Here is a 25,781-nt window from a genome sequence, read left to right as displayed (position 1 = left end):
GGAATTCTCTTTTCTGTGCAGATTTCTCACACCTTCCAGAATTACCCAGCAGGAGTTCGTCACATCTGGTTCCAGCACGGAGGCCAGGACACCCAGTACTGGGCAGGCTGGTATGGGGTGCGTGTGACAAACAGCAGCATCACCATTGGGCCCCCCAGCTCACTGTGAGCCACTCTGGAAGGGTTTGCTTTTACCTCAGGACTGGAACCAAGTGGCCTCAGGTGCACTGTCTGCCTGTTCTGTCTGGGTGTGTCCTAGCTTTGTCTTGCAGCTCATATTCACAGTAGAATTCAGCAGGCCCAGCCTTTTGGGAGGGTGTTCTGTCTTCATCTTCCATTCTCTTCTACCATGGATGCTACTCCAGTTACTGGTGTCCTTCCAGAGAAAAACTGGGACAATTAAATATGGGATCTATCTTTTCTAGTTAATACATTATTATGCTAACACACAGAGACTTAAAGACACTTTCATGTTTATGGAATATAGGAAAGATAAGGCTAAAATGCTTAATTTCAGATTATAAATGGTATCTACAAGGACTCTGCCACAGCTTGTCATGTATGGTATTTTCTTTCCTGTTTCAGTGTTAAGATTTATGATCTGCATCAGACCTTTCATAGCATCAGGAAACTGTCACCCCTTGTCCCTAAGTGCTGTGTCACTGGTAGTGAATTCCTTACCCTTTCTCTAAGTGTGTATGATCAAAATGATGCAAAACAGTCCCTTGGTGTTTGAATAAAGAGGTAGAGAAAGAGGAGGTAAGAAGTCCCTTCAGACAGCTGCCTAACAACACAAGTGCCTTTTGATTGTGCTGGGCTTTTCCCACATCACCTTTGGTTTGTACTGAGCAGTGTAACCCAATATAAAATGTTAAAGCAGTGCCCAGACTTGTTCTATAATGTTCCTACACTTGTTCCTTGGAGGAAGCAGAAGGTGCTGGACAGGCTAGTGTACCAAATTCTCTGACAAACAAGCTCAGCTTGTTTGAACTGTGTCTCCCACCCTTATATACCCAGAGCTGATGTTAAGGCCATGTTCCATCTCCTCTGACAGGTGTAGGATTATTAGTGCTTTCCTTGCTTATTCTCAGTTAGGAGTAGGATACATGGCAGGTGTCCTTGCTGGACAGACAAATTCCACATTGCTAATGCCACCTCTGAGTGAAAGGAGAGAGACCAAGGTTGTACAGCCTTTCATAGGAACTGACAGAGTCCATATACGGGCAGAAAAGAAAATAAAAATACTTCTTTGCTGAAGAAGGGAGCCTGGTTTTGACAGAACTCAGCCCAGTTCAACTGGGGTAAAACTTGGTATTTATTGAAGACTGCTTGGGATGGTCACAGTGGACAGACACTACATAAGGCCTCACTCCCCCTTAGCACAAGTGTTGCTCCCATGGACTGTGTGACAGCTCCTAGCTGTCTGTCACTGCCTGTGTGCAATGGAGCTGCCCTTTCCAGGTGAGAACTGGACTGGTAATAAAGCACTGACTCCCCAGGGATGCACTGCATCAACACCTGTGCTCTCACACAAGTCAAGATGGGAACAGGCTCTGGCTCCCCATTCCAAGTCAGTTCTTTATACAGTGGTAAGAGCACTTGAAATAAAGAGGCAGCAGCTGCTCTACATTCACCCAGAAGGCCAGCTGAAGAGATGGTTATCAAGATACAGTTTGTGACAGATCTTACTCCACTGGAAGATCAGATGAAGCTTGAAGGCAAGGAAGATTTGAAATCAGGTGCCTTTGTGAGCTCGCTCTTCTACATAGAGCTGCATCTGGAGAGAGAAACAAGGAACAGTCCTGTTGGTATACAGGTAGGTGAATGAGAAAAAAAGCCTGCAAGAGACTGAATAGGAAGTGCTTATACCTTCCCCCATAACCAAGTTTCCTATTTTACTATGAGGAGTCTTGCCCTGCTTTGATCACTGGCCCAGACATCTGCAAGACTAAGCTACTGCTCAGCAGTATGTTTTAAAGTTGTTACACCACAGAAAATTGCAGAGTTGATGTCAGATCAAAGTTCAGAACCACAGCAGGTTCAGCACCTCTTGGTCAGCATGCCCTGCTCACCTTTAGGATGTCAGATGTCATGGTTTTCAGGGGAATGAGCCGGGGGTCGTGCATGTGCACGTCCTGCTCGTCAGCGAGGATCCAGGGGAAATCCTGGGGGCAGGAACACAAGGAGGTGTCACTGGCAGAACCCAGCAGTGCTGTGAGGGGAGCTCCTCCTCAGCACTTAAGCTGAAAGAGGGACAAGAGTGGCTGAGGGAAGAACAGGTAATTCAAACCTTCCCCTACAACAAAACTTAACATTTACACGCTTGGCCCTGACACTCAGCATAATTGTCTTCAGTTACAGCATCAAACTGTGAGGTGAACCCACTGCATTTACTGCAAAGGTGACATCTCACTTCTTTAAAAGATACACTCTCTGCTGTCCTGAGCTACCCTGCCCAGTTCATTACACCAAGATTTAACTGCAACTCCAGAATGCTTAGGGCATGGGTTTCCATCCTGCCTTGGAAGTCTAAAGTTGGGTCTACTACACCACAAGTTTCCATTACTGAGCAGTGCAGAACAGACTTTCATTTTGAAACAATTTTATACTTTGCTAGCTTTATTTGTTATGCCTTAGGACACATAAAATAATTGACTCAGGAAAAAAGTTTCCCTGTATCTAAGCAAAGATTCTTTGAAAATAATCTTCCTTTAGAAAGTGTAAGATACAATGTATTTGTGCCCCCAAACCTACTCATTTGTTTAATCTTAGTCTTTCTTGCTCTTTATACATAAGTGGATGGTGGGTGAGGGCTGCTTTTCTGCTTGATTAAATTAAAGAACCTATTCTACATGCCTGAGTGTTTCTAAGTGTCTGAGCAAGCACTGGACAGTGAGTATTGTTACAATCTATTTAATTTGAACTTCTCTGCAGTGGTGGCTGTGTGTGGAAAATGTGCTGTCAGCTCACCAGCATTTACAATTTCACTTCATTTCAAGTAGTTATGATGTGTCTCATGTGACACCAACCTACATGTTCAAAATATCTCTCAGCCTTAACCTTAAAGATGCCAAAAACTCTGCAGTGCCCAGTCTTTGCTGTGCAGCTCCTCACACACAATCAGGTGCCCGAGGCCATCACTCACCTTTATCACCTGGATCTTTTCCATGTTGCGTGTGGCCGCCTCCCGTGTGTGAACCAGAACTGTGAAGGTGCAACCTAAGGGAAGTGTCAGGTTCCAGCTCAGGGCACAGCTCCCAGAGGATCAGCCAAGCCAAGCAATGCCAGGCCTGAGGCTGTCTGCATCCAGGTGACATTTACCTGGGGGGTTGTTGTCCAGCACAGCATCACACACGCTGATTTTCAGGATGAAGGCACGCAGTAACTGCTCCACGTGGGACAGCAGGGACTCAGAACTGTGGAGGAGACAGAACTTGTTACTGGCATGCAGCAAAGGCCTGAAGTTGTTCCCAGAATGTCTCCCAGGGCTGGGTGCTGGATGCCAGGGGCAAACAGGAGTGGAAAGCTCACCTAATGGAAAGAAGAGGTGGTTGGGTGATCTCAAAGACAAATCTCTCCACGGGGTGGTGCTCTTTATCCAGAATTACAACCACGACTTTCTCCACATCGTTCTGCAGGAACCAAGACAGAAAAATCCCTCAATACGAGCTGTCTGCTGCCCACAGTGTGCTTTACATTCTTTGATGCAGTGGAGTACACTCAGTTGACAGGGCTCACAGCACAAGCCCTTATCCAAAATCTGACTTCAGATTATTCTTAGCAATCAGAAAAAAAAAATGCTTTTGCAAAGCCATTTCTTGCTGGGTGTTAAGCTGCCAGCTGGTGGCTGAGGCTGAGGGAGATGAAGTGTGCTAAACAGTACATTCCTCTAGGTCCTGTTTTGGAACAAAGGAGGAAATGCACAGCCTGATTGACACTGATGGAGTTAAGGCCATTGACCAAACAGAGCAGCTTTGTACAACCCCAATTTAGAACAGTCCTTATTCCATTTGCTACATGTGCATTAAAATTGTCTGTAAAGAGCAAGGCATAGAAAACCTGCCTGGAATGTTTCATTGGTCACATCCTTCTCTCACAAAACCTGGAGTCCAGGCCTACCTTTGCTTCCTGGTTCTCAGCAAAGCATTCAAACTGTTCTGCCACAGCAGGTGCTTAAACTCAAGTGGATTGTAAAGCAGAATGCTGGGTGATGTAACTGGAAATATACAGACATGTGTCCTTGTGTGCTATATGAGACAAGGCAGGGTCTTGTCAGGAAGGTTATGATGTTTTTAGTTTTGTTAGGACCTTTTATCACCTAGTATACTGTGTATGGTAAATTTGTAAACAAATGTTGCAGTTAAGATAATATTTATGTTCTCTCACTTTCTATTAAATCCACTTGCAGTACTTTTGCCCAGTCTGAGCTCACCTTCTCCAGCAGAGGCTTCACACAGTGCAGTGTGTCCTGGATGTACTGGTTCAGCTCTGGGTGGCAGGACATCTGCAGCAAACACAGGAAGAGTCAGAGCTGTGTTGGACATGAGCCAGGACAATGCTAAAATGGAAGATTTAAACAGAAGCACCAGTGTGTACAAGGAACTCAAGTCATGCTCCAAATAGTGCTGGAAAATGCTGAGTTGCCCATTCAAATCAGCAATTCTTCCAGGGAAGGGTTAACCAGCTGAGGCAGATCACTGCAGCCATGCAGTTGTTGTGTATCTGGAATGGATACCCAGAACAGCATATGGAATAGCATATTCCAACCATCCCTAATTCCTAGTGAACATCACTCCTGTCACCTCCCTGCACAGAGCTGGGGCAGCCTTCACTGCTGTTATCCATGACCTGCTTGTCCCATGAGCACTTTTTGTATCCTCTCTTATGACAGGAACTAAGCTCTCCCCAAAAATAATCACTGTACATTAAACAATCACTTGCAGAGTGTAAGTTTTTTCTCCTGAGTGTTGATTGATCCTTGCTATTTTGCTTGTCCATGTGGCTGTCAGCTTCCAGGAAAATCTCCTACCTGGACAGGTACATTGTATTTTTTCCTCTTCTGAAAGATCCCAATAGGGTAAACTTCTCTGACATACAAGATGAGGTGAACAGCCACTTCCAGGAATTCTGAAAGAACATCTGCAACAACTGAAAAACAGAAGGATGCTGGAATAAGGTGTGGGAAAGTAGAGCAATACCAGAGACTCAATGGACCTTTTTTACAGGTTAATTTTTTCTGCATAAATTTCACCTGCCTCCTCTTAGCTGCAGAAAGTTTAGGGACAGAGCAACCCTACAACACTCCCCCAAGAGGAGCCTCACAAGGACACCAGATGCAGCTTGGTACAACACATTACCTTGCCCAAAGTTAAGGTCCTGCCGTGTGAGAGTGGTCATCTTCCCCAGACCCTGGAAATAAGCACAAAAGGAATGGTTATCCTCTGGCTCCTGTATTGTTCATCCAGTCAGATCATGGAGCTAAACCCTATAAGCCCAGCACATCCTCAGGCATTACCAGCAGTGCACAAACCAGTGCCACACCTCAGGATGAGAAATTATCCATCATCTAATTCCTGGGGTTTTCAGTCTCCCTTTCTGGGACACAGGAAAGTTCAGACAAATACTTTCTAGTAACACAAGAAACACTGTTTTTTAAAGCTTCATAGTATTTGCCTTTTCTAAGCCCTATCTCTTCCTGTAACACAAGAACTTCTTGGGGTTTTGGGTTTATTCTGACACCACCACCAACCATTGCTTGTCCAAGCTTGGGGCTACATCTTCCACTGACACACCATCAACAACTTCTGAGTTTCCCTCTCCAGTCCCAAGGAACCCAAACCCTGCAGAGCTGCATAATTAAGTCAACTTTGTGACACAGGATTATGGAATTCCTCAGGGTGGAAGGCACCTATAAGGATCATGGAGTTCAACTCCCTGCTCCTCACAGGACCACCAAAAACTAAACTATGTGATTTAGAGCATCATTCAGCTGCTCCTTGAACTCTGACAGGCTTGGGCTGTGACTGCATCCCTGGGGAGCCTGAAATTTGTGAGCAACAAAGGGCAGCACATTATTGTGGCAAACTGACAATCAAACAGCAGATGCTGGAGTTCAGCTTCCCAACAGCTTTCCCTGCATAGCAGACTCCACGCCTTACATAATTTATGTCACATTGTGTACATAATTATCTATTAGAAACTTTATTTTGTTTAATTATTTTACCTCTGCAAGCCAACAAATTGAAACCACTAACAGCAGCACCATTCATGAACTGTAGAGATCTTTAAATGCCTCTGGAGCACTCTGGCTCCACCAGTAACTCAGGTTTTCTACAAAGACTTTTGACAAACCACAGATGTTCCAATAAGCTCTATAGACATTCATTTTCAAGCTGTTTCAGCTGCAATAAAATGTTTTCAGACCTACAAAGAATTAGTTCAACCTGCACAAAACAGGGAGCTACTTTCAGCCCCAGTTTTTAAAACAGAGTTGTACCCTCGTATACAAGGACTTGCTGGAATATTAGTGATCTGCTACACTAAATACAATTAAGATAGTTAACAATCTCTCTGGCACCCCAGCCACAGTGGCTCTCAAATTAGTACAAAACACCTACAGAGTATCATAAACAATCTGTGTTTTTAGACGTTCAGCCACAGGACACCTAAATCTTTCAGAGAAAGACAATTTATTGCTCCCTTATCAGAAGAAACTAACTTCTTCCTGCCTCACTCAGCCCTGAAGATGCTGTCAGGATTCAAAGGAAGAAGCTGACACTGCCCAGACAGAATCCTGTGTTTGAATGGAATTTCTGCATCATGGATGAGCTGTATGAATATGCAACAGGCTGTTACTTTTAAGGGTTAATCCTCTGTTAATGTGGGTCCTTTTTTGGTCTTATTTTGCCCAGAAAAAGGTACCTGGACTGTCCATGTCTCGTATTGTCCTAAATCCTAATTATCCAAATTTTTATTACTCTAATTATATTACTCTTTTTATAACCATTTTATTACTATTAAACACTTAAAATTCTAAAAACAAGTCATTGGCGTTTTTCACACCCTGCCAGATGCAGGGCCACCCTCCACTATCCCAGGCTGGTACCAACTCCATCCAACCTCGGACATTCCGGGGATGGGGAATATCATAAATATCGTAAATATAACCCAGCGCCCTCCTTGTGCCTATCACGGGAGCTCCGCACCAGCCCAGAGCAGCGCGCACAGGCCACTCCAGCAGCCCGGACGTGCCGTGCCCGCTCCTGGGCTCCGGTCACCGCCGCTGCCGAGCCCCGGCTCCCCTCACCGCCACTGCCCTCATGGGGGCTCCGGTCACCACCGCTCCCTTACCCGAGCTCCCGTTACCGCCGCTCCCTCACCCGGGCTCCCGTCATCGCTGCTCCCTCACCCGGGCTCCCCTCACCGCCGCTCCCTCACCCGGGCTCCCCTCACCGCCGCTGCCTCGCCCACTCCTCGTCTCAACCGCACGGCACCGCCTTTCCTCAGCCTGAGAACCGAGCCTGGCAACCGCCCGTCCGCCGCTGCTCCCTCCCGGAACGGGGCTCCTCGCACGGCTCCACTGCCGCCCAGCGCCCCGCCTCAGCACGGCCACCTGCCCCCGTGTCTCCCCGTGTCCGCCCGGCGGTGCTCCCCACCCCGCTGTCCCCCTCCCGCTGTCCCCGCTCCGTACCGGGCCCGCCGCCCCTCACGGCGCCCAGCGCGGGAAGCGGCGGCGGCAGCGCCTGCGGATGACGCCATGGCGGGGCGGTAGCAGCGCCCCCCGGCGGGCGGGAGGAGCGGGCGCGGGTCGGTCCCGCTGCCCCGCGGGGTCCCGGCACCGCCACAGCTCCCGGGGCACGGCGGGGCCGGGGCTCGGTGCACAGAGCGGGGCACGCTCAGCCCCCAGCGGCTCTCCCTCCCCGGGACCATAACGCGGGGAAAGCGCGCGGGAGAGCGGAGCCCGCCGCACCGCGCAGGTGAGCGGGGCTCACCGGCTCCCCGCCTCCCCGGGCTGCCACGCCTTTGTCTCCGGTCTTTGTCTGTCCCGTCCGTGCCCGGGGCAGGGAGCGCTGCTGCCACCAGCGCCCTGCGCTCTCGCACCCACCTCCTCCGTAGCACGCTGCCCTGGCATGGCCCGCACTCCTCCTGTGCCCCCCGCACGCCCAGAGCCCCTCCGCCCCTCGCAGCCCCACCTCCTCCGGCACCATGCACCCCAGTCCCCCGGGATTCCCCATGTCCCCGATTCCTCTCCACATTCCCCCACTGCCTTCCCCCTGTCTCCTCCTCCTCTTCCTCCTCCTCCTCCTCCTCTCCTTTCGGGTTTGAACACCCCCTGCCCCCCGCAGACCTGCCTCCCCTCCGCCGCTCGCACAGCTCTGCCCTGCCCTGCCCGCCAGGCTCTCCGGACCGGCACCTCCGGACAGGTAAGCAGCGCTGCCCGCGCCGCTGGATGCTCCGCCGAGCTGAATCCCCTCCGCTATCTCAGGGGCTGGGGAGGAGTGGGGAGCACCTTCCCACTTTCCGTGCGCCCCGGAGCAGACAAAGACTGGCGGGGCTGCCCGGTCCTGCAGCGGAGCTCCGGTTACGGCGGCATCGCTCCGCTCGGACAGCGCCGGGGCCGGGGCGCGGTGCCTTCGGCCGGACCTATTGTCACCCGTGCTGGGGAGCGCGCTCCGGACTTTGCGGGTTTTACCACACGGGTCGGCTCCGTGCCCGGTGCCTCGCAGGGATGGATGCGCGGTTCGGGCTCTGCGACACGCGTCCCGCCGCCCCGCTGTGGGTCATTCCTGCCAAATTCCTCCCCACATCACTCTGGGAGGCAAAGTCTCCTCGGACAGAGGCACCGTCCCTCTCTCAGGGTCTGAGCCCCTCGCACACACCCCAAAGGAACGTCCCGGCTCCGAGCCAGCGATGCCGAGGGGAGATCCAAGCTTTTCCCACCGAGTCATTGTGTTTACAGAGCCCCTGCGTACCCGCGGCTTGCTATCTGCTCTTCCTCTGTTGAGAAAAGTGAGGTCTCGTTTCTGAATTAAATCAGCTTGGCATCAGTTAATGGCTTATTGCAACTAGTAATTAATCACGCAGAATTTAAGTGGCGCTTATCCAATTCGCACCTGAAGTTTTCTGTCAGCTGGAGGGTTTAGTGGAAGTGGTTTTGTATTGCCATGTCCTCTCTCTTGAGGAAGGAGGCATTAATATATATGGTTCAAAGTGAGAATGTCATGCAAGGAAGGATTTTGAAAACACAGCCTAACTGTTTTGCCAGTCGAGACACATCCCTGTCTCCCTCCCAGCAAAGATCAGGGCAAATCTGCCCCATTCTTCCCTGTAACACCGGCGAGTACTTTCCAGCTGGGTGAGCAGTGACCTCTCCTATTGATTGTGTCCCATTTGTCACCTGGCATTGGGCACAAAACCGAACAGTCTTCTCTGCCATGCTGACATCAAACAACCCTATCTTGGGTGTGAATCTGAGGCTCACTGCTGTTTTAGTCTCTTTATTGGGTAGAGCAGGCTCTGTTTGATGGCAGGTCGCCTGTGATGCTGTGATGAAGTCCCAGAGGGAAGCAGAGCAGAGGGTTCTGCATATTCATTCACGGGCCCCCCTTGCCCTTCAAGGCAGTGGCTTGCTGGGCTGACCAGTCCCTGGCAGATGTTGTGCTGGGAAGCTCTCAGGGCAGCAGAAAGAGCGGCTCAGCTGTGCCTAGGGGCATGTATTGACTCGAAGGTGTCCAGTGTCAGCCAAAGCCGGGGTGCTGGAGCTCAGCAGGGACTCGGGCAGCTCACAAGCCTGGGCTGCAGCGCAGGGAGCTCCCTGGGCTGTGCTGTGTGAACAGATGAGTTCTGTGCTCACCAGGATAGCAGAGCACAGGCTGTCAGTGGAGATGATGGGTGAGGGGAGTCCCAGTTCCAGCCCTGCAACTAATGTTGAGTGAATCAAGTTTCAAGTGGTCACTGGATACAGGGAGAGGCTTTGCAAAGGCACAGGGGTAGCTACAACTACTGCTTAATACCTTGCAAGCCTGAATCCTTATTTATTTATTTCCCTTACTAATACATGAACCCTACAAAAACAATGAATTCTGGGCTTTGTTGTAACATGTGTTTGTTTATAGCAATTTAGGAAAGGCAGCTCCTTACAATCCTTATGTCCTGTCTCTCCTGCCACTAATGCAATTGGTGTGTTACTGAATTTGGCCCTTTCTATTCTGGAGTGCAAAAGTGAGAGAAAACAGCACAGGTAAAGGAATCAGATGTTTCAAAGGGCAAAGTGGAGGGGGTGTTCAAGTAGCCTGAATATCTGCAGAGAGGAAATGTCTTGCATCACAGTCAGGAGGGACAAAGAAACTTTGGAGTCTGGTAAGTATGAAAGGCAAGATAGGGAGGAATGGTGATGATGGAAGCAAGAAACCTAAAAAGCAGGGCAGCTCTGAAAAGGAACACAAAAGGACTGAAGATCTGTGAGCAGGGAGCTGTTCTGTCATCCCAAGGATGTCTGGGACAACTGCAAAAACAATTCTTTACAAATTCTTTACAAATCTTGTGTGCAGGAAATGTTGGAAAGAGTAAAAATCTTAGTACTTTTGTCCTGGAAATGAAAAGAGAAGGGCAAATATTACCTGCCTGCTTTGGGAAACCCCACAAAGCTGGGATTGAGCTTTTAGAAATGGGAAAGTCTCTTGGCAGATTGTCTGTGAACCTTCCCAGCGTTTGCCTCCAGAAACAGAAAAACAGATGGAAAGAGACCCAGCAGGGAAGTCAAATCTCATTTATCTGCACAATGCCATCCTCATGGCTCCAGCCAGCTCTCTGCATGTCAGCCACCACAGAGCCCACCCCATCCATTCTGCTCCAGGCCTTCTCAAGCCCATCCATCACCCCATGGCTCCTCATTTGCAGGGAGCCTGGCACACAGAGCTGGCTTTATTGTCTGCCATCCCTGCCACACAGGCACACACACACAACACCCATGCAGATGCCCACACATTTTGTGTGTTGCTGCAGATTGGGGTTGTCTGGAGTCCAGGAAATCTTTACACATGTCTGCCAAAGTCTGAGCTTATCAGAGCCAAAAAACAAATCTAGCCCAGCACACGTGCTTGGGTCCAGCTTGGTTCAGCCCTTGAGCATAATAAATGCATCAAAGATCTTGACAGTCTCTCAGTTCAAGGGTTTTGTTCCTCTTGGGTGTGACATGAAGAAATGTGCAAAGTTAAAGCTAGGACTGTCAGATATCATGTTTTAAGCGAGACACGTGAATGGATGCAGATGATCTCATGTTCCTGTTTTGTCAAATCCAAACCAAATACACCAGGAACATTTTCAGAGCCTATTTCGGAGCCAAGGTGACACAACTGTATTTATAGCAGAAAAACATGAGAGAATTTCCATGTACCTGCTCAATCCTTGCAGGATTACAAGCAGAGAGCAGAAAAACAGCAATTATATTAGTGAGTCCAGAGAAGACTTCCCACAGGGAAAATTATCCAAGATGCAACTCCCCACCCCCCCTCAATTTCACTTATGGGGTTGTAAACATCCACTGATGTCTTAACCCAAAATGGATCAGAAATTGTGGCTGGAAAACAGCACTGCAACTCACTGCCCAGCCCTGAGTCCACACTCTGGGCAGCTCTTTGCTGTACTTGTGTTCATGTCAGAGGCAGATTTGCTGTGTCAGGTGCTTTGTAATCCTGAGGGTCTGAGAGGCAGTGCAGGAAGAGGGGTGGAGCAATGAGGATGTGGTCTGGTGCTGTGAGGAACTACAGGGGCAGCTTAACGTGGCAAATATTCCATCTATTTCCCTTATTAATGAACCCTAAGAAGATGATGAATTCTGGGCTTTGTTGAAATTGTGTGTTTGTTTACAGCAATTTAGAAAAGGCAGCTCCTTACAAGGCCAGACTTCTTTCTGCTGGTGTGTGTCTCAGGCAGAATTTCATGCTTTGCAGGCTGCATCAGCAGGGTGAGAACCTTGCTGTCATCAATGAGCCCAGGTCTAGCACGGGATTATTTTGTGGGCTGTGGTCCTGCTAGAAAAGAGGGTGAAGTTTATTTTGGTGTTCAACCTGTGTAGCATTCACATTCTCTGAAACAATCCCTTCGCCCAGGATTTTTCTCCTGGGAAGCTGAGAAGCCTCAGAGAAAAGGAAAACAATTCTTATCTCATTTGCTTCTCCTGTGTTTTGCTGCTTTGGAATGTGTTTGGAGATTGTTTACCCACAGGTGATGGTTTCATTGGTTTCATGTGAGTTGTTTTCACTCTTTGGCCAATTGGGGCCAAGCTGTGTCAGGACTCTGGAAGGAGTCAGGAGTTTTCATTATTATCTTTTTAGCATTCTGTAAGTATCCTTTCTGTATTCTTTAGTATAGTATAGTATTCTTTAATATAATATAGTATCACAAAATCATAAATTAGCCTTCTGAGAACATGGAGCCAAATTCATCATTCCTGCCTTCATCTGGACATTCCCAGCAAATACAAAACACCTGAGCATTGAGAGCTAGGGATGCTGTTGTGTTATCTAGCTGTCTTTTGGAAGTGTGAATTCTATAGGGTAAGAAAAATGAAGGAGATATGAAGAGTTTTCCGTAATTAAAGGTAGATCAGAACATGGAAACAAGTGGTTAGGAGAAGGCTGGGACTGCTTTGCCTCTAGCACAGCAGTGTTGCATTAACCCAAAACTTGTCCATGCACAGGTTTGGTTTAGCAAACAGCTCAGATCTCCCCTGACAACAGTGTAGCAGTGTAGGTTGTCAAGCAATGCAGGTAATCTACATTATTAATGCAAGATTCCCAGTGACAGTACCACAGTGACATTAACCTGCCAGTGCAGAGATGAGGCAATCTGTGTTCCTACCTGCATTTTCACCCTGGCTTGTGCCAACAAGACAGCTGGGCTGCTTAAATAAACACCCCCTATGCTTTGAAGCAGACCTTCTGTTTAAGTGCCCTGCAGCATTTAGCTGCCTCCCAGCTCCCACTGAAAATCAGAATGTGTCTGTCAGATTCCCCATCAAAGGGACACGTCTGTGAGAGTGAGATTGGAGACACCCTTGCATTCTCTTTGCACTTGTTCTCTCCTCCTGGTATTTTGCCTACAGATGAAAAGGTAAGATGCTCTTTATAGCTCTTTGAGTTGTTCTGAGTGATGTCTTAATCCAGCTGGTTCTTAAAGAGAAAATCCTAGGGAAAAAAGCAAAGATTCCATGGTCTGGGGAAAAAGCAAATGGCCCCATGCTGAGCTGTGTGTTGATATTTGTTCTAGCAGTTTGGAAGAAGATCTTACATTTTTTAAAATAGATTTAGCTGTCAGTCTGGTTTTCCTTTGTTCCAGGTAGCTGGCAATAAAATAGCATTTCTAGTGTTATGCCTTTGCAAGTGAGCTTCCCAGTGCCTCCTAAATCAGTCCTCAAGGAACAGTTTATTGTCTTTTATGGCCAGTAGAAATACCTGCTTTTTGAGAACTGCATGAAAAGAAGGCCCCTGTGCTGCCTGCCTTTTTCCAGAACTGAAAACACATTCCCAGGCTATGAACAGCAGCAGAGAGGAATCCTGGAAAGGCAGGATTGGCTGGGGAGTCCATGAGCAGGGTTTATTCAATTAACAGGGTGAAAGCATCTCTCTCTTAACTCCATGATGATGCTGTGATGGCAAAGTTTTCACTGACTCAAAATTCTCCATATCTGTCTCTCAGGCTGAAAGAAAAGGGGAAAGGAAGAGCCCAAGCTGCTCCTAGTGTATCTTCTGTCATTTCCACAAAAACTGGAGTCAGAATTGGCCTGAAAGGCTGTTACCTGCTGCCCTTCACAGGTTCCAATGGTTGGTGTCATGGTTTGACACTGGCCAAACACCAGGCACACACAAAAGTTGTTTGTTCACCCTCTTATGCTATAGTTGGGCAGAAGAGAGGGGAAAAAAATTAACAAATTACATTGAGATTGAGATAAGGGCTGACAGGAAAATACTCTAAGGGCAAAACAGGTTCAAATTTAAAGGTATAAGGTAAATTTATGGTTAACAGAGTCAGAGGAGGATAATGAGAAGTAAAAGAAGCCTTTAAAACACCCTTTCCCCTCCCCAGCCCTTTCTTCTTTCCCCCAACAGCACAGGCAGACAGGGCAGAGAGGTTTTGGTCAGTTTATCACTCAAGGTCTTGTTCTGTTCACTCAGGGAGAGGAATCTCCTCTGCTGTGCCTTGGGTTCCCTCCTGCAGGCAACAGCCATCCCAAAACTGCTGTGGCGTGGGTCACTCATCCACAGGGTGCAGTCCTCAAAGGACAGGCTGCTCCAGCTTGGGAGCAGGGCCCCAAACTCTCTATCATCTCTATATCTCTATATCTCTATCTCTCTATCTCTATCTCTATCTCTGGAAGCAGGGGCCCTCTCTCTCTGTTTGGCTCTCCTGCTGGATCCCAGCTTTCTCTGCCACCCACGCCCTCCACCATGAGCACTTTTCCCAGGGCTGTGAGTGGATCTCTGCATGCCCCATGGACTTTATGCATCACAAGGGCACGGTTTGTTTTGCCATGGTCCTCACCACAGCTTGCAGAGGAATCTCTGCTCCAATGCTTGGAGCACCTGTTAGGGAAATTAATCCACAACCACCAGAGGTTTATGTCCAAAAAGGAGACAGAGGAGTCCCTTTCTGGCTTTATTCCAATAAAGGCAGAGGTCATGGGGCATTCCCCTGGGATCTCTTCAAGTTTTGAAGGACCCAGACTCCTTTTTATCCCAATTTCCAGCCACATTTCCCTTCTCTCTTTCCCCATTGGCTCAGGTGCATGAGAGGTTCAGACTTCCCAAAACACCTGATCCCAAAGATTTCCCTCTAATGTATAACCCTCCCTTTTAATTTTTAATTCTTACTGAATTTAGGAGTTTTTCTTCCCCATTGCTTCTTTTGTTTTTCAATGTCTAATTTCATTTATCAGCAACCCTAAAGTTTGTTTGTAAAAGCAAATATCTTTTTCCATCCATCAATTAGTGGAATCCTTCCCATTGTTTCTTTTATCTCCCAGTGCTGGTTTTATCTACCAGCAGACCCACAGCTGGTTTGTAAAGACAAATCCACTTTTCCTCTCCCACCTCCTTCCCTTCCCTTTGGCTCTGTTGGACATGGTGGAAGCTTCTAGCAGCTTCTTACCCCTGTGGCCCCCTCCCTGCTACCAAAAACCAGGCTGTGCCAAATCAACAGGCTGGCCAAGCAGAAAATCACCTGGAGGAGGGAGCATGAGCCCCTGTGATTAAGCAGCAAAGTGGTTCTCCTGGTGAACAGAGGGAAATCAGGTGCAGCCAAGTGCTGAGGTGCAGAAAGGCTGAGATGGGGTTGAGTGAAAAGCTGTGGCTGTAACTCTGACTGTTTCTCAAACGTTAGCACAGGCCTGGTTTTGTGGCAGTCAAACTCCCTGGGAACTCTGGTTTTAAGCATGTCTTCATGCTGCCCAGAGAGAGAGGGACAGTCTGCAAAAGCTGCACTAGAAATGCTGCAAATTGCAAATTCCTTCCCCCATTTCGTGGGAAACGACAGGGGAGAATGACTGAATAACTTAATTAGAGAATGCTCTGACTTGCACAGAGCACGAAGCCACAACGTCCCAAAGCCATGTCTTGTGACACAAACAAAAGGATGAAAGAAGACCCTCAAAAACATGACAGTGAAGCAGAATGAATGAGAACAGTCTGCAGCCACTGTGCTGGTGGACTCAATGAAACTTGGTCTCGATGTTCTTGGGACTCAAATTCCCCTCCCAGTGACAGCCTTGCCTGGTGACCTGTGCAGGATTAAGGAAGGAGAGTGGGACAAGCTCAGGAAACCTCAGCCTGCCTCTGCCCTTTGGTGCTTTAGACCAGCATCCCCTGCCCTGCTGACAGCCTTTTTATTTCCCTGCCATGCCATGGGGTATCAGCACAAAATCTCCAGTGTTTTTTTTCTTTCTTTGACCAATTTCCACCACCCTGAAGCTGCATGCAAGCACGTGTGGAAGTCTCTTGTCTTGAGCTGCTCAGGGCTGTTACTGGTCCTGCGTGGCCACCATCTGCCTCCAGTTCTGTTCATTTTGACATCTCCATTGCAAGAAAACCAGCTGTGAGGAGGGGCCGGTGCCCCCAGCCCAGGATGCCAGCCTGGCAGCTGGTGTTGTGCCAGGCTTCAGAGCTGTGGGCAGCAGGCAGCCCCCCCAGCCCCTCAGATGGTGGCTGTGAATAGCAGGGTAGGGGGGCTGGTGGGGAATCAAAGGGAAGTGTCCTGCTGATTGATGACCTCATTTGCACATGAAACTGGGACCTCTCAGCCCTGCAGGCCCTGCACGTGTGTCTCAGCTGCTCTAACCAGGGACAAGAGGAGATAAGCAAAGAGGGAATAACTTGCTTCCACCTCAGGACACCATAATGGTTTTTATCTAAGTGTCACCATATTGGTTTTTATTTAAGTGCCACCATATTGGTTTTCATCTAAATGTCACCATATTGGTTTTTATCTAAGTGTCACCATAATGGTTTTTATCCAAGTGCCACCATAATGGTTTTTATCCAAGTGCCACCATAATGGTTTTTATCCAAGTGCCACCATAATGGTTTTTATCTAAGTGCCACCATAATGGTTTTTATCTAAGTGCCACCATAATGGTTTTTATCTAAGTGTCACCATAATGGTTTTTATCTAAGTGTCCTAGGACTGAATCTTGATGGCCTTTACAGTTCCTAAGTGTTGGTTGCTTTTTTTTCCCCCCCCTTTTTTAATTGCAGGTGAGCCAGAGCACCCACGATTATGGAAACTTCTTCCACCTTCTCTTCTTTCCTTTTCCTGTGCGTGCTGCTTCTTTCAGACATCAGCCTTGCAATCTCCCTGAACCCTGGCACAAAGCTCAAAAATGCCCCAGGGAACAACCACCACCTGGAAAACCAAGAGATGTGGCTGCAGCAGCCCAGAACTGGGCGCCACCACAGGCAAGGCTTGGCCAAGAAGGAGAAGATGCCTTCAAGAGGGCAGCTGGCTGGGGAGGAGAGCCTCAAGATGGGCAGTGGAGCTTCAGCTGTGGAAGAGCTGGTGGCAGAGGGACAGCCAGCAGCCCTGAAGCAGAATAAGGATGTTTTCCTGGGGTTTGAATCGTATCCTGAGAGGGAAAACCAGTCGCCAGGCTCTGAGAAAGGAAAGAAGCAGAACCGAGAGCACCGTCGGCACAGCCGCAGGGACAGGCTCAAACATCACCGAGGTATTGGAGCTCCAAGGGGAGCTGGTGGCACTGGGAATGAGCAGCTCCAAGAGGAGGCAGCTGTGGGGGAGCCACATGTGTGTGTGCAGGGTGTGGAGTGTGTGTGTTTGCCTGCTCTGGGGGGAAATGTGCCAAACAAAGGAGGCGCAAGAAAAAAGGGGAACTGCAGAAGCAGAATTTTAGTGCTGGCTGCAATTTTGTGAAAATGACCTAGTTAGTCTTACAGGGGAAGCTCTGAGAGACCCTAAGACTTGAGAGGCTGTTTTAGGGTGGTCTGTTTTGTTTTTATTTTCCTTTTTAACAAGTGGCCCAAATTAGGAACAAATATGTCCGAGCCATGCTCAATCTCTCCATTGACTTCAAAAAAATAATGAGAATTAGAAAAAACACAACCCCCTTATTTTGCTTTGAAGAGCAGTTTCTTCTCACCAGAGCTTGTACCCTTCTATGTTTATGCTGAACAACAACAACAACAAAAAATCAGATTTTGCATATGTGAAATTGCAGTGATAACTTTAAAATGTTGCTTGATTTTGACTGGGACTGCTTTCCTTTGCAGGTCAAGTTGTGGGTGGGTGTTTCTGTGGTAAACCTTGAGTTCTGTTAAAACTAGGCAATTTGTGTCAATCTACACTGTGTGACAAGCTGGGTGTCACGTCCTTGGGTTCCATCCTTCACTCCTCCCTGCCTCAGTAAGAAGAGCTCCATTGTTTTTTCAGAGGGCTGACTAAACAGCTTGTGTTAGCAATATAAAAGAACATGCAACAAAGCTGGTTTGAAGCAATATTTGCAGACTACAAACAGGGCTTATTTCTTGAGGTTAACTTAAGGTCTGTATTTAAATTAATACTTATGAAGAAGATGGACATATCTGTGAAGGTAATTTCAAGGTAGGTAAGTCCTGACTTGAGCTACATTGAAATAACTCACTACTAAAATCAAATAAGAACGTATTCACAGGTATTTGCAATAGCTTAATCCATTGGTTTAAAAATGGTTAAACAGGTACATTTTGTACTTTTGAGACCACAAAAAAACATGTTTTGCTTCTTAAACAAGAGACAGATCTTGAGGGAGGTGTGATTTTGTGTCTTAAGCTTGTAAAAATCAAGCTGCATATACTCTGGAGCTGATTCATCACTGTAATAGCTCATTACTCTGTTATGCAGTGGTTAAAACAGCAGCTCAGGATCATGGCACAGTGGTTGGCAACTGGATGAAACATTAATTCCTTTGATTCAAATCTGTCACATGGGGAAAAGGGATGAGAAAGGGTAATGCCACTGTTCCTGTTGCCCTCTGCAGGGAAGACTGCTGGTGCTGGGCCAAGCTCCCTGTACAAGAAACCCAAAAGCTCTGAAGAACAGTTTCAAAATCTTCAGGCAGAGGAAGCTCCAAGTCTGACTCCCAGCCCACTGCTCACTGCTGCTCTGGACACAGCTGTTTCCACAGAGGAGCCTCCTGTTCTTCCAGCCACTTCCCCAAGGTCACAGGTAAGGAGACGGCTGGGAGCTGTTCTGTACCTCCAAGCCTTGCCTCTCTGTCATGGTTTGAGCCTGGCACAGAGCCAGTGCCCCCATGAAAATGCCTCACCCTGGTGTCTGCTGTGAGATGTGACCAGGAATAAGCAAAACAGGCTCCAACTTAAACATAAAGAACACTTTATTACCTAAAACTACAGGAAAAATAGGGAAAGACTATAAGGAAAAAGAAAGAAAATTGAAAACCTTACAAAAACCACTTTTCCTCCTCCCCACTCCCTGACTTTCCCAATCCAATACATTCTCTCAAAAAACACCAACTGCCCAGCCCGGCACGACACTTTAGTATACTCAAACTGCAGTTCATGAAGAGGAAAGGAGTCCTTCTCGTTCCATAGGCTTCTCGTGGAGACACACTGAGAACCTCGTGTGCTTCCCTGTCACTTCGGCACCGCCTGGGAAAAAAAGTCCTTTTGCCGCTTGTGACATGTTCCTTCCATGCCCAGTGCTCTCACCACCGAGACATGGATCAGAGCTGCTTTTAGGGTGGTCTTTCAAGGATGCCTTGTCTCACTCCAAAAAGGCACAGTCTCTGCTTTTGGGACAACTGTCCCCCCCATATTTTTCCAACCCCCTGGGGCCGGGGGGTCCTCACAAATGAACCCTCCTGGTTTTGAGGCACTGCCTCCCCCTAAATGCAGTCTGTGTCACAGGAACAACTGAGTCCATGGCTACAAGAAAAAGTCCAGCCAAAAGGCCACTCCAAATCATCTCTCCCCATCCAATCATCTCCACAATCTCCGGGCCAAGTCATCTCATCTCTCATCTCCCTTCTTATTCAGCTTCGAGGAGGATTAGCATTTTTGTAAGGCCCCAATCATGCAAGAAAGGGTTAAAAGTTTTCAGTCTCTCTGCTGTCGGTCCCGAAGCGACTCCCACGCACGCTGCCCACACGCTGCCGCTCCGGCCGGGCAGTCTTCCTCCCCCTTCTCGCTGGCTGCTCTCCTGGGGGGGGGGGGGCTGGCTGCCCGATTTCTCGATGTCTCTTGGGGCTCCCCCACCCTTCCATCCTTGAGAGCCCCCTCAACCCCCGCCTCTGTCCAGGCCCCAGGCCTCACCGCATGGCTGGCCCCTCCCCCGCCCAGCAGCAGCGGGCCGGGCGGGGGAGAGAGATCTGAACTCTTCGCCCGACGATGTCCAAAAGAGGAAGTGCCAGGGCAGTGCCCTGCTTTTAACCCCTGTGTATTCTCGGAGGTGTGTCCAAACCCCACTGGCTACACCAGGTGTCAGTATGAAACCCAAAACCTTCATTGGTTTGACCACAGCTTCCCAGAATTCCCACTCCTTCCTGGTCAAACCATGACACTCCCCTCAGCTATCCAACCTCACTGGGTTTCAAGGACCACAGAGACAGTGGGAGCACTTGACTGAAGTGCCAGCATGTCCTAACCTTCACACAGAAGCAGTGGAAACTTCCCTCTTGCCCTCAGCCTCCACAAGGGAAAGCTCTTTGCTTTTGAAAATGAGATGCCAGGAACCCCCAACAGATAAAACAGGAGTGGAGGAGGGGAGGGGCAATCATAAAGCTTTTTAATGTAAAAGCACCATGAAAATTTGCAAAGACTTCAGTGTCTCTACAGAAGTGCAATCCATTGTCTATGTGGTTTATTTTTTTGTGGTTTGCAGGCTCGCCTCAGGCAAGATGGGGATGTGATGCCCACCTTGGACATGGCACTCTTTGACTGGACTGATTATGAGGATCTCAAACCAGAAATGTGGCCATCTGCTAAAAAGAAAGGTGCTAAACCTCCCTTCCTCTTTCCCAAAAGTCATCCTGTAAGGCTTGTCTATGGTTGTATTCATAGATGTGCTGAAGGACAGAAGGTCATAGTGAGAGAAGAGAGAAGCAGCATCATGCTGATTGAGTTTTGTGTTTAGTTTCAGAATGCTTCTCATTTTGGATATTTGGAAGGCAGAATAAAAATTATAAATGGAGAGTGAAGAAATAGGGAGAGGAATAGACTATGAAGGTTTAGAGTTCAAACTGTTGAAATTTGAGGCTGTTTTTACCCTGGAAAAATATCTTCTCCAAAAATGAAATTTTCTATCAGAATCTTTTTTTTTTCCATAGAAAAACGCCGCAGTAAGAGCCCCAACAGTGGAAATGAAACCACAACAGCTGAAGGAGAGCCATGTGATCACCACCTTGACTGCCCCCCAGGTCAGCATCAGAAATGGCTCTGCAAACATGGGATGTTTGCAATCTAGCCCAGGTTTTAAGACATGCATTCCAATTTCTACTAGTGATAGGAAGGAGTGCAAGGGAAGGGCAGAGGCTCTCTAGGTGTGTTGTGGGACCAGATGGTGTCTGTACAATGTCATGGGTGTTTATTTGTAAAATAAGGCTGTCATGGGTGTCAGTAGCCCTGCAGGTAAGGGCACACCTGAGCTGTGCTGACCCCTGCTCCTGTGTTGCAGGCTCTTGCTGTGACCTACGTGAGCACCTCTGCAAGCCACACAATCGAGGCCTTAACAACAAGTGCTATGATGACTGTATGTGCACTGAAGGTGAGTGCAGCTCTTTGCTCCCTGTCTTGCTTTAAAATACAGGTGCCTGCCAAGGAAGGCAGGAACCTCCCTTGGAATGGAAAATGTGAACCCCTTCCCTCCAAATTATTATAGCTTTGAAATTACGGAGCTTTCTGGCAAAGATATGAGGAAAGGAATAACAGTTCTTTAATATCTATCTATCTATCTATAGATATGAGGAAAGGAATAACAGTTCTTTAATATCTATCTATCTATCTATCTATCTATCTATCTATCTATCTATCTATCTATCTATCTATCTATCTATCTATCTTTTTATCTTTATATCTATAGTTGTAGCAGGCACAGGGCCTGCAAGGCCTCCATGGAGTTCAGCAGCCTAAGACAGAAAATGCCAAGTCATGATGACTGGACCTAAGCCCCTTTTTCCACCTTCAGACCCTTGCTTATCTCTCTTAAGACTATAAGTTACTTTCCTTTTGACCCTTACTATTGGACAATTTCTAAAACTCTTGTATCCTATATAAAGAGCTACTTTTGCCCAGCCTGGGAGAAGAGCTGTCCCTGAGACTTTTGCAGAGGCTGCAAATAAATCCATCCCTGTGGAACCTCACACAGCTTTCTCCTCTCTCTCCCTGTGTCTACCTAAGGCACTTAGCAAGCTAAAGAGCTGAAATCACAAAATGAGGTGATAATCACTAAGAGCTGAGCTTGCTAAGGTAGCCTGTGGCTGGGAACTGCCTGGGAGCCCAGGCAAGCTGTGCTGAACAAAGCTGTGGTGGTGTTCTCAGGGGTCCCAGGACCAGGGAAGAGAGGAGAATCTTGATTCCATGTTTCAGAAGGCTGATTTATTATTTTATTATATATATTATATTAAAAGAAAATTATATATTAAAACTATACTAAAAGAATAGAGAAAGGATTCATCAGACGGCCTGAAAGGAATGATAATAAAATCTTGTGATTGACCAGAGAGTCTGAGACAGCCAGACTGTGATTGGCCATTAATTGAAAACAACCACATGAGACCAATCACAGATGCACCTATTGCACTCCACAGCAGCAGATAATCATTGTTTACATTTCATTTCTGAAGTCTCTCAGCTTCTCAGGAGAAAAGACCCTAATGAAAGGATTTTTCATAAAATATGTCTGTGACACAAGGCTGCACTATCTGGAGGAGCAATGGCCAGTTGGGGATACTCTTGTACCTAACATGACTTCCCCAAGTTAATTTCAACTCAGCTTGTAGCAATTTAATAGATTTAATAGATTTAATAGGGAAGGACTCAGGCTTTTGTTTCCTCTTTTTTCTATTTTCTTCTATTTTTCTATTTCCTTCTATTTCTGAAGAATCCACAGCAGCCTTTACTAGGCAGGTGCATTATGAAAGTGTTAAAAGGCACTCCTAGTCTGAACATGTTCAGGATCAGCTCCAGGCACTGAGTCTTGCTTGCCAGAAAAACTGTTTGCCAAGCTTTGTGACCTGCATTAGGTACCCAGTGATTTGACCAGGCTGTTTGCCTACTTTTTACCCAGTTCAATGGGCAGCTTTCCTGGAGTTGCAATGTTAAATGATAGTCTTCACCCTGGGCGTGTTGTGTAACACCACAAGGTCCTAATCAGAGATGACCATCTGATAGATTAGCCTAGAAACAAGAATTGTGTTTCTGCAATCTTTAATGAGGCTGCCCCAGGCCCTGCTTTGTCCTAAAGCTAGTTATCAGTTGATAGGAAATGTGCATCCTGTGTAGCATAAAAAAGATCCCCAGAGAGGGGAGATCCAGGTAAGATAGACAAGAGGCTTAGATAAGAGGAGAGCTCTGATCTTGCATGCTCCCCTTTTAGGAGGCCAGTTTGCCCTGGGGTGATTGGTAATGAGGGGCACAAACCCAGCTTTTTAAGGAAGCTGCTCTCAATGTAGCCCAGGGACATAATTCCCAAGGACTGCTATGTGACATCATCTGGATCTCCAGTGTACAACCAAGGAAAGTTTTGAGCTGTCTCATTACAAAAGCTATAAATCCTCTGCTGCCTGCTCTAGAAGTGAAAAGAGCTGCAGTTTCTGGAATGATCAAATCAGCTCCTGCCAAGCCCAATGACAAGATCCTGCACTACTGAAAGCAGGGTTTTCATGAGAATTATTTACCCACAGGCTATACCCTGTTTGGCCCAACTAGCTATACATTCTGGTGTAACAAAGTCAGACAAGAAATAGCATAAAATCAACCTCTTGGAGGCAGAAACCAAATAGTTACCACGACCAGAGGCTCCCATTACCTTCCACTGCCATGGGAGAATATGTACTCATGGTTTTTACAAATAAATTCCTTTTTTCCCCTTCATACTCACCCATGCTATATTAGCTAGCTTCCTTCAGACTGTGCACATTGAGCATCTAAAACAGAGAAATTAAAGGAGATGAGCAGTGGGCTTTGGATCAGACCTCCCAGTAATAACACTTCAAAGCCTCTTCCTTCTCTCTTGAAGCTTCAGAGAAATAAATAGCAAGGGGAGGTCCCTAGTCATTGCTGCTGCACATTAAGTCTGGAGTAATTTCCCAGTGGAGAGATTACTTAGACAGTAATGGGAAGTAATAGGAGGAAACCAAGCAGGGCTTCCATAAAATCACTGGAAACAATTGGAATAATTCATTGGCATTTCAAGAATCCAGGGAAACCTGACTGAACAATGAATCCCAAACCAGAACAGGGAGCCAAACAGAATGGCAGTGCCCAGAGAGCAATAGGCCTTGAATGTGAGGCATTTCTCTCCCACCCTATTTGACACAGCACCAGGACTGTCCCCAGTGCAGCAGTATCTGAGGCAGAAATAGTTGGTGTTACTGCTGTAGTGAGCCCTGGTCCCTCCTCACTTCTGCACATTGTGAAAAATGCCAATCACTTGTTTTTAAAATGTTAATAGTAATAAAATGGTTATAAAACAAGTAATATAATTAGAGTAATAAAAATTTGGACAATTAGGATTTAGGACAATATGAGACAATAAAAACAAATAGTTACAGACAGTCTGGGTACCTATTTCTGGGCAAAATAAGCCCTAAAAAGGACCCACGTTAACAGAGGATTAACCCTTAAAAGCAACAGCCTGTTGCATATTCATACAGCTCATCCATGATGCATAAATTCCATTCAAACACAGGATTCTGTCTGGGCAGTGTCAGCTTCTTCCTCTGAATCCTGACAGCATCTTCAGGGCTGAGCGAGGCAAGAAGAACTCGATAAGAGAGCAATAAATTCTCTTTCTCTGAAAGATTTAGGTGTCCTGTGGCTGCTATCTCAGTGGGAGTACCTCATTCCTCTCTTTAAAGAAGTATCTTACATAGCATAGTTTCTATTTTAACATTTTGTTATAACCCAAAACTATATTTAACACACTACTCAAGAAAATTAACACAGCATAACTTTCTAACACAACACATATAACATTCATTTTAATATTTGCAAAAAGCCAATGATAAATTACACATTTTTCACAACGTCTTTTCCATAGGGCTGCGCTGTTACGCCAAATTCCACCGGAACCGAAGAGTGACCCGGAGGAAGGGGCGCTGTGTGGAGCCCGACTCAGCCAACGGAGAGCAGGGATCTTTCATTAATGTTTAGGAGGGTGGGACTCCTGCCTGCACGGTCAGGGGTCAAACTCTTAATACCTAGCAGTGGGAATTAGAGGGAAAAGCTGAGCAAATGAGGGAAGCTGCAGGCTCTGAACGTGCCAGGTCCCAGCTAGACTGAAATTCGTGTTCATTATAAATACAGTGGCATCAGCCTTTTCCATAGCAGGGCTGCACTCCCTGTCCCTCCCTTCAGCACATTCCTGCCACTGAATTGAGTCCCCCTCTCCTAGTTAGTGAGCAATGATCCTGACTCCCATTCTGGTGGTCCTGGCAGGAAAAGGCTCTGCAGTTTCATCTTCTCTCAAGACAGACAAGATGTGGAAGATCCTTCAGGGCCAAGGGGATATAAGCCTAAACTTTACCCCTTAATTATTGCTTGAGAATAAAGGTAGACAGATCCTCCTTAACGACTGGAAGTTCCTAGAGGAGAGGAAATTTGTAGCACCCAGGTGGAATCAAAGATGGGAGATTGATCAGCTGCCTGCCTAGGTGAGGGGGGACCCTCTGGCAGAGGCAGACCTGCTGCTCTCTCCCCTTTTCACTGCTCCAGGCATATTCCTTAGCTGTTCCACACTACCACTGCATCCTGGGACCTGTCATCTTTGGGACCATCCAATCCCACTCCATCCTCCTTTCTTGCTTTCAGAGAACCACCTGGTTTCTGCAAGGATGTGGCAGCACATCCCAGCCTGTAGCTCTCACTCATTTTTCTATCCTGCCAGGTCTGTTATTTTTAATTACTATTTTTAGGAGCTTTCTGGGGAAGTGATAGTTTTCCTAGTGAGCCAAAAATAAATTTTTTGGTAACAAGAGATAGGGACAGGCTGTTCCATTGTAGTAAAACCTGTGACATGTTGCATGTGTGTTTCTGTGATATGTAAATAAAGATATGATGGATA

At 47.2% G+C, this 25,781-nt stretch overlaps 3 protein-coding genes across 5 annotated transcripts in view; 2 read left to right on the top strand and 1 right to left on the bottom strand.

The window, feature by feature from the left end:
• The window catches only part of LOC135456748 (F-box only protein 44-like), a 6,056-nt gene extending 3,202 nt beyond the window's left edge, over positions 1-2,854 (top strand). Inside the window, exon 6 of the mRNA XM_064730817.1 lies at positions 22-2,854. Within this exon, the coding sequence (XP_064586887.1) occupies positions 22-168 (147 nt within the window). The 3' untranslated portion in view covers positions 169-2,854. The remainder of the gene's footprint in view (positions 1-21) is intronic.
• On the bottom strand, positions 1,297-8,484 carry MAD2L2 (mitotic arrest deficient 2 like 2). 2 transcript variants are annotated; one of them, XM_064730819.1, is made up of 9 exons: positions 8,347-8,484; positions 5,357-5,408; positions 5,029-5,147; positions 4,432-4,503; positions 3,531-3,631; positions 3,321-3,415; positions 3,145-3,218; positions 2,072-2,164; positions 1,297-1,776 (listed from the first exon to the last, which is right to left on the bottom strand). In XM_064730819.1, the coding sequence occupies exons 2-9, from the start codon at positions 5,394-5,396 to the stop codon at positions 1,735-1,737; spliced, it is 636 nt and encodes a 211-aa protein (XP_064586889.1). In that variant the 5' UTR covers positions 5,397-5,408; positions 8,347-8,484; the 3' UTR covers positions 1,297-1,734. The 2 variants fall into 2 exon arrangements, with proteins under 2 accessions (XP_064586889.1, XP_064586888.1); XM_064730818.1 differs by lacking the exon at positions 8,347-8,484 and adding an exon at positions 7,690-7,776.
• Positions 8,346-25,781, top strand: DRAXIN (dorsal inhibitory axon guidance protein). 2 transcript variants are annotated; one of them, XM_064730815.1, is made up of 7 exons: positions 8,346-8,422; positions 16,748-17,214; positions 18,520-18,707; positions 20,382-20,493; positions 20,827-20,916; positions 21,174-21,263; positions 24,759-25,781. In XM_064730815.1, exons 2-7 carry the CDS (start codon positions 16,770-16,772, stop codon positions 24,869-24,871), a joined length of 1,038 nt encoding a protein of 345 aa, XP_064586885.1. In that variant the 5' UTR covers positions 8,346-8,422; positions 16,748-16,769; the 3' UTR covers positions 24,872-25,781. The 2 variants fall into 2 exon arrangements, with proteins under 2 accessions (XP_064586885.1, XP_064586886.1); XM_064730816.1 differs by lacking the exon at positions 8,346-8,422 and adding an exon at positions 12,956-13,112.

The sequence above is a fragment of the Zonotrichia leucophrys genome, chromosome 21 (assembly GCF_028769735.1).
Source record: "Zonotrichia leucophrys gambelii isolate GWCS_2022_RI chromosome 21, RI_Zleu_2.0, whole genome shotgun sequence".
NCBI lineage: Eukaryota > Metazoa > Chordata > Aves > Passeriformes > Passerellidae > Zonotrichia > Zonotrichia leucophrys.
Note: the sequence above shows the minus strand (reverse complement) of the source record. Positions and strands in the feature narration are given on the sequence as shown.

Bases quoted from the DNA above. Each gene is read 5' to 3' on its own strand.
- MAD2L2 (XM_064730819.1), bottom strand. From the start codon at position 5,396: ATGACCACTCTCACACGGCAGGACCTTAACTTTGGGCAAG. The intron at 3,632-4,431 runs GTGAGCTCAGAC...TGGTTCCTGCAG, and splicing joins TGAAGCCTCTGCTGGAGAAG to AACGATGTGGAGAAAGTCGT. The intron at 2,165-3,144 runs GTGAGTGATGGC...TCCTGCCCCCAG, and splicing joins AAAAGATCCAGGTGATAAAG to GATTTCCCCTGGATCCTCGC.
- DRAXIN (XM_064730815.1), top strand. From the start codon at position 16,770: ATGGAAACTTCTTCCACCTTCTCTTCTTTCCTTTTCCTGTGCGTGCTG. The intron at 20,494-20,826 runs GTGCTAAACCTC...TTTTTTCCATAG, and splicing joins GCCATCTGCTAAAAAGAAAG to AAAAACGCCGCAGTAAGAGC. The intron at 21,264-24,758 runs GTGAGTGCAGCT...TCTTTTCCATAG, and splicing joins TGACTGTATGTGCACTGAAG to GGCTGCGCTGTTACGCCAAA.